Genomic DNA, 15,492 nt, shown 5'->3' on the forward strand with positions numbered 1-15,492 from the left:
TTACATGCATTGCCTCCACATGGTTGTAAGGAGTGTGTCATGAGCCAGTGTGCACGTGCAGCCTTTGGAGCTGTGCTGCCTCTTGCTCTTGTCTGGGCTTTGGACTCTTGCTGTGCAGGGGGATTGAAGAGAAAACCACTGGCTTAAAGAGAACATCTAAATGAGGTCTCCACACCTTCTTCAGTCCCCTCCTGTCGTGTAAAAGGGTCACAGCAGTATAAATGGGCTTTGATTTCTTCAGTTCCATTAGTGGGTGGATTCTCTTGGCATAAATACAGTGGAAGGTGGCTGTGAAGTTGTCTACCAGGAGATCTCACACAGTCACTGTTTGAGGCGTGTGCCAAGGTGGGCTGGAATTACTCTGTTTATTGGAAATCCCAGGCAGTGCTTGAGCTCACAGTACACAGGGCTTGGGACCTGGCATTACAGAGATCCTTCCCTTTGGATTCTTTTCCAATGCCCAAACTCGTGGCCTCAGCATTTGGAAAGGTGGAAGGGACACAAGGATGAAGGGACACAAAAATGAAGTGAAGCAGGAAGAGAAAGGTGTAGGAACAAGTGCTTGGTAATTGTCTGTGGGAGACCAGAGAGAGTGTCTGTTGCTGTTCCTCTTGCATGATGAAACCTTCAGGATCCTTTTTCAAGGCCTGTGATACCAAAATACTATTCCAGAGGTCAGTTACATAAAAATAAAAAATTCTATATTCCCAACCCAGACAGAGCATGGCAGAGCTGTGTGCTGTCCAGTTCTCTGACAGCCTGTCCATGTCTGTTTATCTGCTTGTCATGAACCCCTTGAATAAATCCTGGATATTCTTCTGCTGTTTTGCAAGGGTTAATGTAGTAGAAAGCAGCAGTGTGCTACCAAATATATGATGCTGTTGGACAGAGGGGAGCTGAGATGAGAAGGTCCAGTTGGGTATACAGTTTTCTTTGTAGGGTTACTGGGAGTAGAAACTTGCCCTGGATCTGCAGGATGCCCTGTTGTTTTATGGCTGATGAGTGCATGCAAGTCTTGAAGTTTGGGAGAAATTACATTGGGGGAGGCAGCTCATTTTACTCCTTAATTAGAAAGGGAAGACAGGCCGGGCTTCTGAAGGGCAGAACAGAGGAGCACTGGACAAAAGGCCTGGAGTTCCTGCAGCTTCCACTGTCTGGGAATGGTGGGTGCTCCATAAGTGCCTCTCCTGATGGATTTAGCTGCTACTTTAGTATTGCCAGTGACCATATTGCCAACAGTGAGAGCTGCTTGATTCCAGTCTGCACTGGCAAACTCATGGGAATTCCCTCATGAATTACTGACATCTGAAGATAAAAACCAAAGCAGCTGCTGATGTAAATAGTTGTCCTGCTGTGTCTCCTGCTCCATGGCCATCCACTTGATCCTCTGCTTTTGAGAGGGTGCTCTGTTACTCTTTGGGTGTTCTGACTGCTCCCTTTTGTTGTTGTGTTTTCCCTGTACCCACAAACATGCACAGTCACCTACATCCAGTGGCTCCATCTCTTCTGCTGTAGCCAGAGGGATGGTGCTGAAACCAAAGTCTGTGTGTCTGGTGTGTTCATGTGAGTGCAGGGTCTGTGTAGGAAGGAGCCTGTGTTGTGCTCCCAGGCATCTGGACACAGTGTCTGTCCCACAGTCTGAGGCACAGACAATCCTCCCAGAAGGTTCTGCAGCACTCCCAGCACAGCTTCTGCCTCACACATGTCCATGGCAGAGGGAGGTGTCAGCAGAGCATGCAGGCGATGTCCAGGCTGTGCTGGTGACTCTGTGATGTTCCAGTGTCACTGGAGATCAGCATTTCCATTAAAAAACACCCCAAACACTCGTTCTGGGATTAATGGAGCTACTGTAAAAATTTGATCTAGGCTGGGATTTGGCATTAAGCTTTTCTGTGAAGACTCACACATTTCTGTTGCACCAAATGCTGGATTCATCCAGGCCAGCACAGGTAGGAAATCAAAGGCCCAGTCCTGTGGCCAGTGGTACATGAACAGGGCAACTCCTGCTATGACCACTGACACAAATAAATAATGTACAATGAGGGCCTTGCTTTCCAATTAGCTGAGTGATATAACCTGATGTTCATTGCTCTTCAGGGAGGGAGGGGGGAGAAGCTTTTGGAATGAACTGCCTTACTGCTAAAAACTGGAATTTGGCTGGAGTTGCTTTTTATAGCCATCTGTTAAAGAAGAGTAAGAACATGACCTTATCCATCTTCACTGATTACAGCTGGGGAGAGATAGGTATGTGACAAATTCAGGAGAGTGTCAGCAAGTAGCTAAAGAAATTATCTGTTAGGATGGCCCAGTCTCTTTTGTTTGTTTGTTTTTTTGTGTATTGTTTTATTTTGCAAAGAAAATGCAGGCTATTGTTGAGAGTTTGAGTTTTCCTTCTTCTCTGGGGATTCATAAACAAGAACAAATAGGTTTTGCAGATGCTTAATCCCCATGTTGGAGTAGTTGCCTTTCCTGCATGTTTAGAAAACAAATGTGTAAAATGGAATGGTTTTCATGGGTGGAGATTATCTGCTGCACAGATTTTTTTCTGGGTGCCCTGTTTACAGTGCAGGTTGTAGCTGCTTCTGTGTTATCTTAATTTCAAACTGCTGAAGACAACCTTAGAGGACACGTGCTGAGCAGACTTGATTAAGAGTGTCTGAGGCAGAGGCAAAGCAAATGGTGGGAGGAGAAAGGTGAAATGTTCTGGGTTGCTGCCTCTGCCTTGGGTGTTTGGTGCTGACCCTGGTTTGTCTTTCCTGCCACAGCCCAGGGCCAGGTGGGAAGAACTGCCGTGGAGCCAGCGTGGAGCACACGGTGTGTGAGAACTTACCCTGCCCCAAAGGTGTGCCAAGCTTCAGGGACCAGCAGTGCCAGGCCCATGACAGGTACACCAACAAGAAGAAAAGCCTCCTGACAGCTGTCATCGTTGATGGTGAGGTTTTTTTCATCTTCCTCTGGAATTTTTTGCTGTTCTTTCACTGCAGCATCTTGATTTCGTCTGCAGGGCTCCCATTTGTTGGTAAGAAGGTTAGAAAATGTCCCCCTAACCTGCAACTGAAAGACTTAAGTACAATGAGTTGTTCTTGGTGCTGCCCTGCTGTTCTTTGAGTCTTCTTAACAGAACATACAGAGCTGTCAGTCCTTTGCTCCTCTTTTTGTAATGCTGGGAGAGAAGTGCCTTAACTTGATTCCCAGTCTGAACAGGCAGGTATTTGGGCATTTAAACATTAGAAAGTTCAAGTTGGTTTGGAACTAAAAAAAGAGGGGTTCCCTGGGACATTTTTGATATGTGTCAATTTTGGGCCTGTCAGCATGATTGCCTGTCCTACCTACATTCCTTTAATGCTTCCTGTGCTGGATCTTGCTGTTCATCTGCTATTCAACCAGATTATGGTGGATATGAAATAATGTCCTTTCTGGAAGAGTAAACATCCTTCCCTGCACTCTGCTGAAAAGCACACCAGGCTGGTCTCACTTGGTCATCCCAAAGACATCCTTGCACAGGGGAGGGTGGTGTTGGAACTGACACCAGAAGACCAGACACTGGATGAGCCCTTCCCTGTGCCAGCACTGACAGATGAGCTCTGGTGCCAGGACAAGAGCACAGGCAGCATTTCAGTTCCCACAGCAAACCCTCCAAGAGCACAATTCCTTCAGGCTGATTTTGCTTGTTGTTCCCCTCTACCCCACTTCCTAAATAGTTTTGCTGGATGAATGCACAATACAGAGCTACTTCCTGGACTCATTTCAGTCACAGAAAACTCTCCCAGTTTTTTCCAGGGGTGAGTTGTTTCATTCCTTTCTCCATTTTCAGTCAGGAACTATGGGCTGCTGAGGGTCTGTAGATTCTTCCTTGGATGAAGTCCATGAGTAGCAGAATCTGCTCCAGAGGAAAAACATTATATTGCCTAAATATCTGTTACTTAAACATATGGCAGAGGCAGTCAGCAAACCCTGACACTGCTGAATGCTGCCAGTTAATAATACAAATGTTTGAAAAGGACTTTTTACTTAACTCCTTCTCTAGCTAAACATAATAGCTTTTCCAAAGTGATGTCTTAATAGCTAGTGATTGTCATTAGCATGGGTGAAAGATACAACTTTTCTCTACTGATGTATTTGCAATTATTTGGGGGTTCTTTCTCTAGCTGTTCTAGCAGCATAGTTTGCTGCCAGGAATGTTTGATGGGCCACAAATACCAGTTTAAGAAAACAGTAAGTAATATGAATGCAAGAATGCTTTACATGTGGGTATATAAGTGTTCTTACTGGCACACTGATGCAAGAAGTTGGTCTATCAAGAGGAGAAAGGGACTGGAGAGCTTGTTCTTCTAAAATCAGTGGCTGTATCCTGAGACACACACACAGTCACTTGATCATTCTTCTCAGACCATTGAAAGTGTATTGACTCAATGGTTTTCTGTACCTTAAAAGCCCGATCTCATCAGTGTAACCCTTTGAATATTGATATTTGGAAGTGGGGAAATGCCAGGCCTGAATTGACAGGCTGATGTTCCTTCGAAGATGAGATACCCAAAGCCATTCATGCAGAGAATGCATCCCCATTGCCTCCAACACTTGTCTGTGCTGTTCCTAAAGGCAGATGTTGTGTTTCTTTTCCCAGATAAGCCATGTGAGCTGTTCTGCTCTCCCCTGGGGAAGGATTCTCCCGTGCTGGTGACAGACAGAGTCCTGGATGGGACTCCCTGTGGGCCCTACGAGACCGACCTCTGTGTACATGGCAAGTGCCAGGTGGAGTAACCTTCTCTTGTTTTATTTCTAGTGTCAGGTACAGCCTGGGCAGCCTCTCTGGGGGTGGCTGGGGGGCTGTCTGTGAGGTAAGCACAACCCTGTTTTATCAGACCCACTACAAGTGCTCCACAACCCTGTGTCTTGGGCTGAGAATTAAAATGCCCCAGTTATGATATTATTGCTGAACAGCTGGGAATGTTCAGTGATCACATTTGCTTGCGTGTAGTCATCAAATGGCTTGGGTGGGAAGGGACTTCTGTGAGGGGAGCAGATGGGAGTGGAAATCTTGGCCTGCTTAACTGCTCCTTTTTGGCTATTAGAGGAATCACTGAAAAAAACACTGGAGCTGCAAACTGGATTACAAATTGTCACTACCCTGTTACATGTGGTAGGTTGCCAGAATCGTGATGCTTTTCAGGTCCACCTGGTTCCTGCCTGGAAACACTGAGGAAGCTTTTCAATACCAGTTGCCCCTTGTTTCCTGCAGCTGCTCGAGCCAGTAGCTTCCCCTGTGTGATTTTTGTTGACTGTTATTCTGTGATGCCAAGGTGAGTTACTGTAGGGGCCCATCAAAGCTGTTCAAAAGGCCTGTTGCCCTTGCAGTAATGAAAAGGGTCCCTTTCTCCCACAGAATTAGATTTAAAGCTCCCCCCTAGAGAATACAGGTTTGAAGAGCAGATCCTGCAGCTCTGAGCACAGACAAAGCCAGGGTTTTTTGCCTCTCACTTGGGTCACATAAAGAGCAAACTAGAGAGTATCTAGGGGAGGTTTTCTTCTGCTGTCCTGCAAATGGGACAATCAGTATCCCCTTGGTTGTCCTTGGATGGACTGGCCAAACCCTGAACATGCTTTTTCCTTCTGCCTCTGGTCAGACAAGTCAAGGATGGAAATGAAGAGGATTCTTCAGAGTCTTCAGATTTGGTTCTCTTTTCCTTAGAGTGAAGGTGTGATGGCCTGTAACCACTGCAATGATTATTTCTCTCTAAGTTACATACAGAACCAAAATTAGGTGTGGGAGATCTTTGTAATAAAACTCTCCTGTTTTGCTGGGCAGTGGGACTGTAACACAGCACACTGAATGCTTAGGGAGGGCATCTCTTAGAGCTGGTGTTACAGGTCCCTTGAAAATTTAATGGAGTTGTTAGACCCATACTAACTGGAGATTTAAGGTTTGGACAAGGAAAGGGAGAGAGGAAAATGTTTATTTAAAGATCATAATTGACAGGAAGTCATTCATGGGTGTTCCTAGTGATGTGTTGCAGTTGGGTTCAAGTCATTTGTCACAGACACTGTGACAGGGCAAACACTTCGTGGGTTTTCTCTCTCCTAATCATGTAACATGTGTTCAAAGTTTGCTGCACACACAAGAGTGATGTGAAAGACAGTTCACTTGGCTACTGCAACCCTGTCAGTGCTGGATAATTCCTGGCAGTTCTGCTTCTAAGTTTCTCCTTATCTAGATTTGTATCCTGTGGTAGGACTTCCTCTTTGTTCAGGGCACACCAAATCTGGCATTATTCTGATTTCTGTGAACAGGGACTGAGAGCCACTGAGTTTATTGCTTCGAACCTTCCAGGCAGGGAGATGGATAAGCACAATATTCACCTGGGTGTAAGAGAGGCTTTGGAGGCATAAAGCAGCTTTACTTATAGCAAAGCAGCTTTACTTATAGCAATGTAGAGAAGTGAAAAATCTTTGGATTGAATTCTGGACTACTGCAGGAGACACTTCCCACTGTTTCCTATCAAATGCTGCTGAAGAGACATTTTTAATTCAGTCTTTCTAATTTGAACAGCAAGAGTCTGGGAGCCAGTACAAGTTTGATTCTTTATAATTCGAAGTACTTTGCATAGAGCCAGGTTCATGGGGCATCCCACATTACTTAATTTTTCCCTGTTTTTAGCTGTATCTGAAAAAAAAAAAAACTGGAAAAAACCCATTAATAACCTTTTATAGTCGGGCCAGCTGTGCACCTCCAGCTGTGTGCCACTGACCATTCCTCTGGGCTGGCCAGCTTTACTGCTCCAGCAGTTCAGAGCAGCCACAAGTGCTAAATCAGACATTATGGCAGTGTATGTTTGCTTCTTGCAGGGAGGAGCAGTAGCTCCCTCCAGATGAATTCCTTGGTGAGCTCAGAGCCTTGGAGGTACCTCACGAGAAGCAAATTGCACCCTGAGTCGGGGGCAACTGCCTGGGACTGTGCAGGGAGGTGCTGACAGCTCAGAACAGTCAGTCCATTTGCATCTGGCTGAGAAAGAATGCAGAATGATCAGCTGAAGCTGAGCAGATCTGAAAGCCTTGGGAACTCATTTATAACACTCCTCTGCCTTCCATGCAGTGCAGTGCTGAGATTTGCCATATGTGCCTGTGCACCCCATTTGCCACAGATCCCTGTCTCCCCAGCTGCCTGTTAAACCAATTGAATTGACATATTCATTTAATTACTCTTCTCCTTATTTCTTTACCCAGCATAGACAAAGCCTGGCAACAAGCATTGCAGGGGGCCTGGAGAAGAGAATAAGTGCTGAAATCAGAGGGTGGTATTACTGTTATTTATTTTCTTATGTCATCCTTCCAGCTAAAGGCTCTTAAAGGCAGGATTGACACATTGTCAGTGTAACAGACAAATTAGCAGTAACCATTGCCTGTGAACATTTAGTCTAGGAAATGTAATAGATCTTTTCCCTTCATTAGATGCTCCTAAATGGAACTCATGCATCATTGTTGGGTGATAAATGGATGTAGATGAACACGGCGGAGAAAACACTGCTGCAATGAGAGGAGGGTTTTGAGAAGGAAAGCAGGAACAGATTCTTTGAAGCATTTGGGCACTAAGGGAAGAGAGTTTTCCTTCAGTTGTACTTCGGGAAGTTATTACAGTTTCATTTTAAAGCCATGAGCTGAGCTCAGATTTAAACAGTATGAGTGAAGCCTTTTGGTGTCAGCCTTTCTATCCCTGAAACAAAATCATCCCTGTATTTATCCCCTACACCTAAAGGCAGCTGGAGTGAGTAAACTTGGTTATTACTTTGATCAAGCCTAGAAGCACCAGAGAGCAAAGTCAGCCCTAAATTTAGCATAGGAGTTCCTAAATCAACTAGACTTTTTATAATCCTTGTTTTTTCTATGAATCGTAAGCTCTTCCTCCAATTTTGTCATGTCTTTATTTATTAGAGTTGATTTTGAGGTCGAACATTTCAAATGCACTTATCCTTACCCCCTCCTGAGCAGACTGGAACCCCTGTTCACTGTGGATATAGGGATTTGACATTCCCTTCTTGAAGGGCACATGGTCCTCTAGCAAGGAAAATTTACTTTCTCCAGGGATTTTTCAGTCACAGAAAATCTGTAGCAGGCTGCAGAACAAGAGGAGGGTGAGGGCTCCTCTGGGCTTTGCAGGTTTGCTTTCTCAGTCATTTCAGTCCTGGTGAGACAGGGCAGGGCAGTGCAACCTGCAGCTCACAGTGGCTTTATCTTCTCATATTTCTCTCCCAGTGACAAGTGGCTTTCAGAGAGAGGATTCCCTGAGGGTTTTGTTCTTCTTCAAGACTGTTGTGCGTGCGTTCCATGAGGCAACACTCGTGGAAGCAGAGCCCTTTCTAACCTCTTACAGACCTTCACTCTGTGCTGCTGAGGTTGACACAAAACTGAGGCAGCAGCAGAGCTAAAAAAAGTGTCAGATGTGCCAGGGCAGTAGTGTGAGGAGAAGAACAGCTGCTCAGCTGAGGGTGGTGACACACAGGGCTTTGTGCTGGCTTTTCTCAAAGGAGGATTAGTCTGAGACTCATGATAGCATGAGAACTTTCCAGTGGGGGCTACAGAGTCTACTTGAGGATGTAATCTAAGGTCTCTTTGAAAAGAGAGACCTCCTTTTATAGCAGGACTGGGCTGGAGATCAAGGGCAGTCTTTGCTGTGATTTAGCAGTTGAAGAGGTGAAGATGTTTTGGCTCTGTCTGTGGTTTTCTCATTGATATTTTGTCATATCGCACCTCCTTTAACTTGCTGGTGGATCCACAATGATAATAAGCCACATACTGGACTGTCCTGGCACAACAACAGTGTTATAGAACTACTTTCTTTCCAAAGTGATTGTCATACAGTGTGAAAGGGGAGCATAAACTGGAAAATGGACAGATTTTCAAAAATAATTTCTGCAAACTGGTTAGGCAGAGTGGCAGCAGAAGGCCACAGGTGGCAGAGGAGAAATTGGAGTGGTCTGCTGGACCTGCTGCTGGCAAACAGTTTTCTACACACTCAGTACCCACTTTTTGCATTTGATTGACACATCCAGTTCTGGCTTTGTTTCCTCACTTGAGTATTTTCCGTGTATTATTCATATTCCTGCACTACAAACTGTGGTACAAGATGTTCCAGACTAGGTAGCTTGTCTCCCTACAACAACTTGGCTTAGCATTGTACTTTGATAAATTATTTAGTGTATGTGCACAAAATCCAGGATTCTCTGAACTACAGAAACCTGTTGTATAATTGCCTTTTTTTTCCATTTCTGGGTCTGTAGCCTTGTAATCTGAGGGCTAAAAAGAGTATCAGGGCTTTTGGTGAGTAAAGTGTAGTGACAAAACCAAGACTGTTGATATCTTACTAGTTTTTAAGTGTACTTTACAGTGGGGTGTGAAAAAAAGTAAAACAAGCTGCTTCCCCTTATTTTTCTTCCATGTTATCCCATGAAAAGCATAAAATAGAACAGAAGCAAAGGAGTTCCTGGGATGGGAAAAGGCTTTGTATTATTTGCATGTTCTCTCAGGAACACAGGGGTTTTGACACATAACCTTCAGTCTCTCTTTGTGAATAAGGGGTTACCAAGAATTATTGTTTCTAGAACCCCACGAACTGCTGAGGGATCTAAGCACAGAGTCAATGGTCAGGTGTCACTGGAGATCCAAAGCAGATGAGATAATGCTAATTTAAAATAGGCAGTGTCCAGCTCCTGTTCCAGCACAGCTGCCCTGACTCATGTAAAATCTGAAGGCTTGGGAAGTTACAGGAGCTAAATTACAATTACAATTTCCTGAGCTAAATTCTACATGGACTCCAATCCATCACCCAAAATTTCTTGTGGAACAGAAATAGAAGTAACTGCCTGATTAGGGACCAGGACTCACATCTTGTACAAATCCTCACAGACACTCACAACCCTCCAGAAGGGCAAAAGTGTTTAAAGCAGAAAAATAAGAATTCTCTTCCCCTCAGATCTGAATTTCAGTTGCTCACATTTGGACATTCCTGTTTCATGTGGTCCATCCCTGGAGGTATCAATGGCCATTGGATATTATGGACAAAAAGAATTGGCAGTGTGGGTGAATCTGTCATAACCAGCGTGCTCTGTACATGATTAATTTGTAAAATGGCACATATTGCATCAATATTTATATTTGATCCATTGAGACAGCTAGTTAGTTCAGCATATGGGAAGCATTACAGTTTTGTGAGCCTACAATGTCATTTCTTACACAGGGTGGGTGTATATAACAAAAATAATTGTGTTTATGTAGCAAAACATACTCACACAGGCTGTATCAATTGAGCTCTTGCACAGCCATTGAAAATACAAATAAAAATATCATTAAAAAATAGCCAAGCAATACAGAAAGTAGTTCACACAGAAGAATCCAAATGATCTGTATTCAGAAGAGAAGAGGAGTTTTCCTATGCTGGAGCCAGCAATGACTGAAGCTGGAAATACCACCCAACAAGCAGTACTTTCAGATGTTTAATTATAAAAATGAGAAGAAGGGGGAGGGAGAGAAGGAAGGGTGGACTGAGATAGCAGCTTAAAGAGAATTAATTTCAGGCCTTTGGCTCAGCAAATGTGCAGTTACCTGCCAATTTATAGGTCAATGAATAGTTCCAAAATGTGGTGTCAGAGTAGGAGACTGCCTGGGTTGAGGATGGATTGGAAACCTGTGGACACATTTCTGACTGTCCATGCTGAGTTCTTGAACCCTCAAAAGACTTATCTTTATGTGTCTTGCCAGCATTTCCATGTTTTAAAACTGCTTCCCTTCTCACCAGTCCATTCAAAGCTGATGGAACTGAAAGTATCCAGCTCTTGTTGGATGGGCTGGTCCACGGACTCATGGATAACTCCTGGGTCAGAAAACACACAGGATGTTACTTAAAAGGTCTTTCTTTCTTCAGGATGTAAAGCTTCCCCTTTCTGCTTCTCAGTTTGGTAAATCCTCTTACCTTGGTTGGCACTGGACTGTACAGGGAGCAGCACAGAGCAAGTGAGAGATGGTAAAGATCAAACAACTCCCTTGAACCATTTGGGTTTTAAGGAATTCTTTCTGCACTATGAAAACTTGACTTTTGAGCAGTGGAACTTGGGATTTTTCCCCTTGCATGTGGTTAATTAAGACCTCACTTTTTGGAAGGCTTTCAGCAGGTTGAGGACAGCTCTGTAGTTTAATGAGTGGCAGTCAAACACAAACAGCATCATGTTGGTGAGAAGCTGATGATGGACAGACTCGATGGTTTGGTGAGGCTCCAATTTTTCCACCCAGTGCTGGAATCTCAGAGGCTTTCACACCTTGGAGAAACCTGGAAGTATCTCTCAATTAACAGCCCAAGGACTGGCAGGTGCTTTCCTCTCAGAAGAGATTGGTTTGCTCTCCCAGCCCTGTCTCTTTCCCTTGTTTTAAGAGTGACTTTATTTTCCATGTGGAAAGTCCTCGAAGGATCTGATTGACTGAGGTGGTCACTGTAATGTGTTTCTAAATGACTTTACAGCTTTTGGAATCCATTGTCAAATCTTAACCAAAGCTGTTTCATAATGTACTGTTATTAAATGTACTGTTATTAAATGCACTTTCAGTTTGGAAATGGTTGGAAGGCTTGGGGAGAGGGAAATGGGCTCTAATATTTACGTAGACAACAGTAAAGTGCTTCCAAGGTATTTTTCCCCCATAAAGTATCAAGAATGCACCAATTTTCATCTTGAAGCCAAGAAAGAAAAGTGTTATGTTCTCTGAAAGATTTTCCTTTGTAAGAAGCCATTTCCTGGCCCAGATCTGTTGGGGGCTTCAATCCTCAAGCCCTGGATTGAAGAAAATCAATCCCTGCGAATGGGAGAGATGGTGCCGTTGAAGGAAAGGCTGCAAGGACCATTCCCAGTTCCTTCACTCACAGGGAATTAGGGTGAAGATGAAAGGTAAAAAACAGCAAAGGTTTTGGGAGTTATATCTGTGAATTCAGTGGATGCTCTTTCCATGCCCTCAGAGAGGGTCTCTCAAGTCCAAGAGTGTCAGTGACCAAGTAGATGTGGGAGGAGAAGGCTTATCTGGTACCCCAGTGGCAGAGGAGGGGCATTCATTCTTCCCAAGGCTTTGCTGGCTTGCACTGGTTCCCATTATCTGGGAAACTCCAGTGTAAATGCAAAGCATGTGATTGCTAACTCCCCATTCTTCCCCTGCCTCCGTTAGAGCCCTGCAGACTCCTCCTGGAGCACTGGGAATAAGTGCGGTTCAACACTCATTATATTCCCTTTATTCATGTGTGTGCTCACATAGTGCTAATAACAATGCAGCACAATAAAAGATAGCACTAGAGCCTGAAATGAAGCACAGCCTTTCCAGGATCCCAGCAGGGTGGCAGGCAGGCATTTATTTCCAGCTGCCTTTCAGCAGCCCCGTTAATAAATCATCCCAATTTTCCTGGAAGGAGAACTGCTGGGACATCCTTCTGTTCTGGGGGCAGAATCACATTCAATATCCCAAAATTATTTGTTGGACAAGGGTGTGAAGTTAAGACTTGAGAATTGCAACTGCCAGGAACTCCATACTCTTCTTCTTACCTTTTTCAACTCCCCTTTATGGAGTTTTTTTTCCCTGAAGTTCTTTGCACCCCCGTACGTGCAGTGCTGGTTAATGAGCAGCATTTCCCTGCTCTGTGTTTGGGATGATCAGCCTTTCTCAGCATGTGTCTGCCTCTAATGATTTACCCAGACAAACTGCCTCAGCACACGTCTGAGCACTGGCAGCCTTTGATCCCTGAGCACATCTGGACTCAGGCAGTGGCCAGTGTCTCCTGAAACAAGCGGAATGTTGGAGTTCAGCTCCAAATTACTTTGCTTACACGCAGACAGGCTCAGATAAACAGCCCAAGTCCTCTTAATATTTCCCTGCTTTACCCTATTTTTCAAAATGTTTGTTGTTTTGATCGTTCCCTAAGATATCTCTCCAACTTTCCCCTGGCTTCATTATAGCAAGGCAAAGAAGGGAGAGACCCGACAGCCTTATTCAAATAAGTCTTATTAGTGACAGTCCTGCTAATTCATTTGCCAAGAAACTGTTTATCTGCACAGAATAAAACTTTAACTCATTTTTAATACTGCAATTGCTGCTAATAATTTGCATAATGACAACTCTTATTTCAGGAGAAATTTATGAATAAAGAGGGAATTGCTGATTCTTTAGAGGGTCTTACATGGACAGAATACAATTCATGTAGATTAATGGCAATAAGTCTTGTCAACATCAAGATCTACAGATGTAGAATGTTCACCATCGTAACCTGCAAATGCTTTGTGAATAAGGAATATTATGGTGATAATCCCGATAGGAACAGGGAGAATACTGTGACTATTCTAGGAATTCTCATCTGTGGAAGCAAAACTTCAGGTTTTTATTGGAAGAAGTTTAGGTAGGTGTACAAAGTGATGAAAAAATACCATTTAAAATGAAGTGAAATTGTTAGAATTTATTATTTGTTTTACAATCAAATGTCTATGCTTAATACAGTGCAAGCACATGGAAAATTTCATTATTGTGTAAGCAATTTTATGGTATGAATTGGCCAAATATGAACCTGACCTGCTTCCATTGAACTGCTCTTGCATTGCAGGTATTTTGAGCCATCTGATTAATGAGCTCTTTTTTCAGGTATTGCAGAAGTGTAAAGAGAACTGAATGTTACCTTTCCTGTTAAGATCCCCATCCGAAACAGAACTCATTCAGTGGAATTGTAATTACTCTGCATTTTTGTGCATTGAAGGGCTATGACCAGGATTTTTATTACTTGGGTTATTCTCATTTGAGGAAATCACATTTTTCTGTTCTCTCTATGGTCCATTTCTCTGGGATGTCTTTGAGCTCCTCAGATGGAAATTGCTTTACAAACTTGAAACTGTTGAGTTTGAAGGAAGTTAGAGTGGGATAGTGTGAAATCTGTGATGATACCTGGAATAACTAGTGTTTGTGAGACTCTCTCCAGTTAAATCTGAATCAAAGTTCCTGCTCTGAGTGTTAGAGGAGGGAGCTGCTGAATAACCAACTCACCACCGTTCCAGCTGAGTGCTCCCCTGACTCACAGTGTTTCCTTCCCATTCAGGCTTTCAGTCAGATGTCAATCTTAGTCTTGACCTCGGTGTTTAGATCTGCTCTAACCTTGCAAACAAAATAACGGGGCCCCTCTGGTTGTTGTCACCAGAAAATCGGCTGCGATGGAATCATTGGCTCGGCTGCCAAGGAGGATCGCTGTGGGATCTGCAGTGGGGATGGGAAAACCTGCAAGGTGGTGAAAGGAGACTTCAACCACACCAAGGGGATGGGTGAGTAAACCCTCAGAGGGGAGTTAGAGTGGTAGTAACAGCTCTTCTTGGATAACATTGGACTCGTCTGCTCCGGTGAACACACAATGAACACAACCCAAAACCCAGCTCACTTCAAATGTGGTGTCCTGCCTGCTTCTTATTCACACACCAGGCATTGCCTCTGTCTGAAATTCAGGATGAAGCTGTGTTTCTCATTTTTAGTGCTACTGGTGCTGATGATTTTAAGTAAGAGACAAAATCACAGTGTCTTCTGCAGTGGGAGGGAGGTTGGATTTCAGCACCGTCTTGGAGCTCTTTGGGAGCTCAGAATGATGCATGTTGCATGTTGTACATGATTCATGTTATAATCAGGATATCTCAGCTAAAGGAAGGAGCACTCCCCTCTGAATGTTTTTACTGATTCCCTGCCAGCAGTACTATCCAGTATAGGATACAGGAGCTTCCACTTGGAGTTAAGACATTTCCCTCTCTTGTTAAACATTAATGTATGTACAGCTTGGTGTTTGAATTAGTCTTTGTTCCAGGGTTTCTCTATTGCACTTCTGAGAAACCTGTTATCACTCATCCTAATCAGGCAAAGGCAGGGAAAGCCACCTTCAGAACTTGCAAGCTGCCCCAAGAGGAGGGAATTTTCCAGAAAAAAAATTATTTCACATTCAGTAGATACAGAATTTCCACATTCAACACGTGCTACTCAAGGACTAAGTTCCACAAAGCACATAAAGATCTTCTTTAAACACACACTCAATTCTGTTTGGTCACCAAAGCAGGACCAGTGCTCAGCAGCTTCCTTTAATTGAGGTTTCAGCACTGATGTCTGAGGCTCTGATTTGTTTATTGACCTCTTCCTCTGCATCCTCCTCCTCTTCCTCATTACCTCTGGAGCCAGCTGGGATCTGGCTCCTCCTCTGAGCTGCAGGTAGGATTTCCCCCTGCACCACATCTCTCTGGAGCATATTTGTGCTGTGGTATTGCTTGGCCAATCTGTTGAATGGCCGCCATTAGTGCCTTTGACTCTTTTGTCCCAGTTATTTTCCACCTACTTATGTCAAGGCATTTACATTTGATGCAAATGGTGGGAAAATTTTCATGTTTCTATTGAAAAAAAAAGCTATTCTCCATTTCTGTAGCAGACTGTAGAGCTTTCATGAACTTCTTACATGCTCCT

At 43.9% G+C, this 15,492-nt stretch overlaps 1 protein-coding gene across 1 annotated transcript in view; it reads left to right on the plus strand.

The window, feature by feature from the left end:
• Positions 1 to 15,492, plus strand: part of ADAMTS17 (ADAM metallopeptidase with thrombospondin type 1 motif 17) — a 151,300-nt gene that overhangs the window by 84,923 nt on the left and 50,885 nt on the right. The window contains exons 11-13 of the mRNA XM_008934441.2: positions 2,766 to 2,932; positions 4,625 to 4,752; positions 14,201 to 14,321. Coding sequence (XP_008932689.2) covers positions 2,766 to 2,932; positions 4,625 to 4,752; positions 14,201 to 14,321 — 416 coding nt within the window. The remainder of the gene's footprint in view (positions 1 to 2,765; positions 2,933 to 4,624; positions 4,753 to 14,200; positions 14,322 to 15,492) is intronic.

The sequence above is a fragment of the Manacus vitellinus genome, unplaced genomic scaffold (genome assembly GCF_001715985.3).
Source record: "Manacus vitellinus isolate BGI_N305 unplaced genomic scaffold, ASM171598v3 scaffold_16_pilon, whole genome shotgun sequence".
Lineage (NCBI taxonomy): Eukaryota > Metazoa > Chordata > Aves > Passeriformes > Pipridae > Manacus > Manacus vitellinus.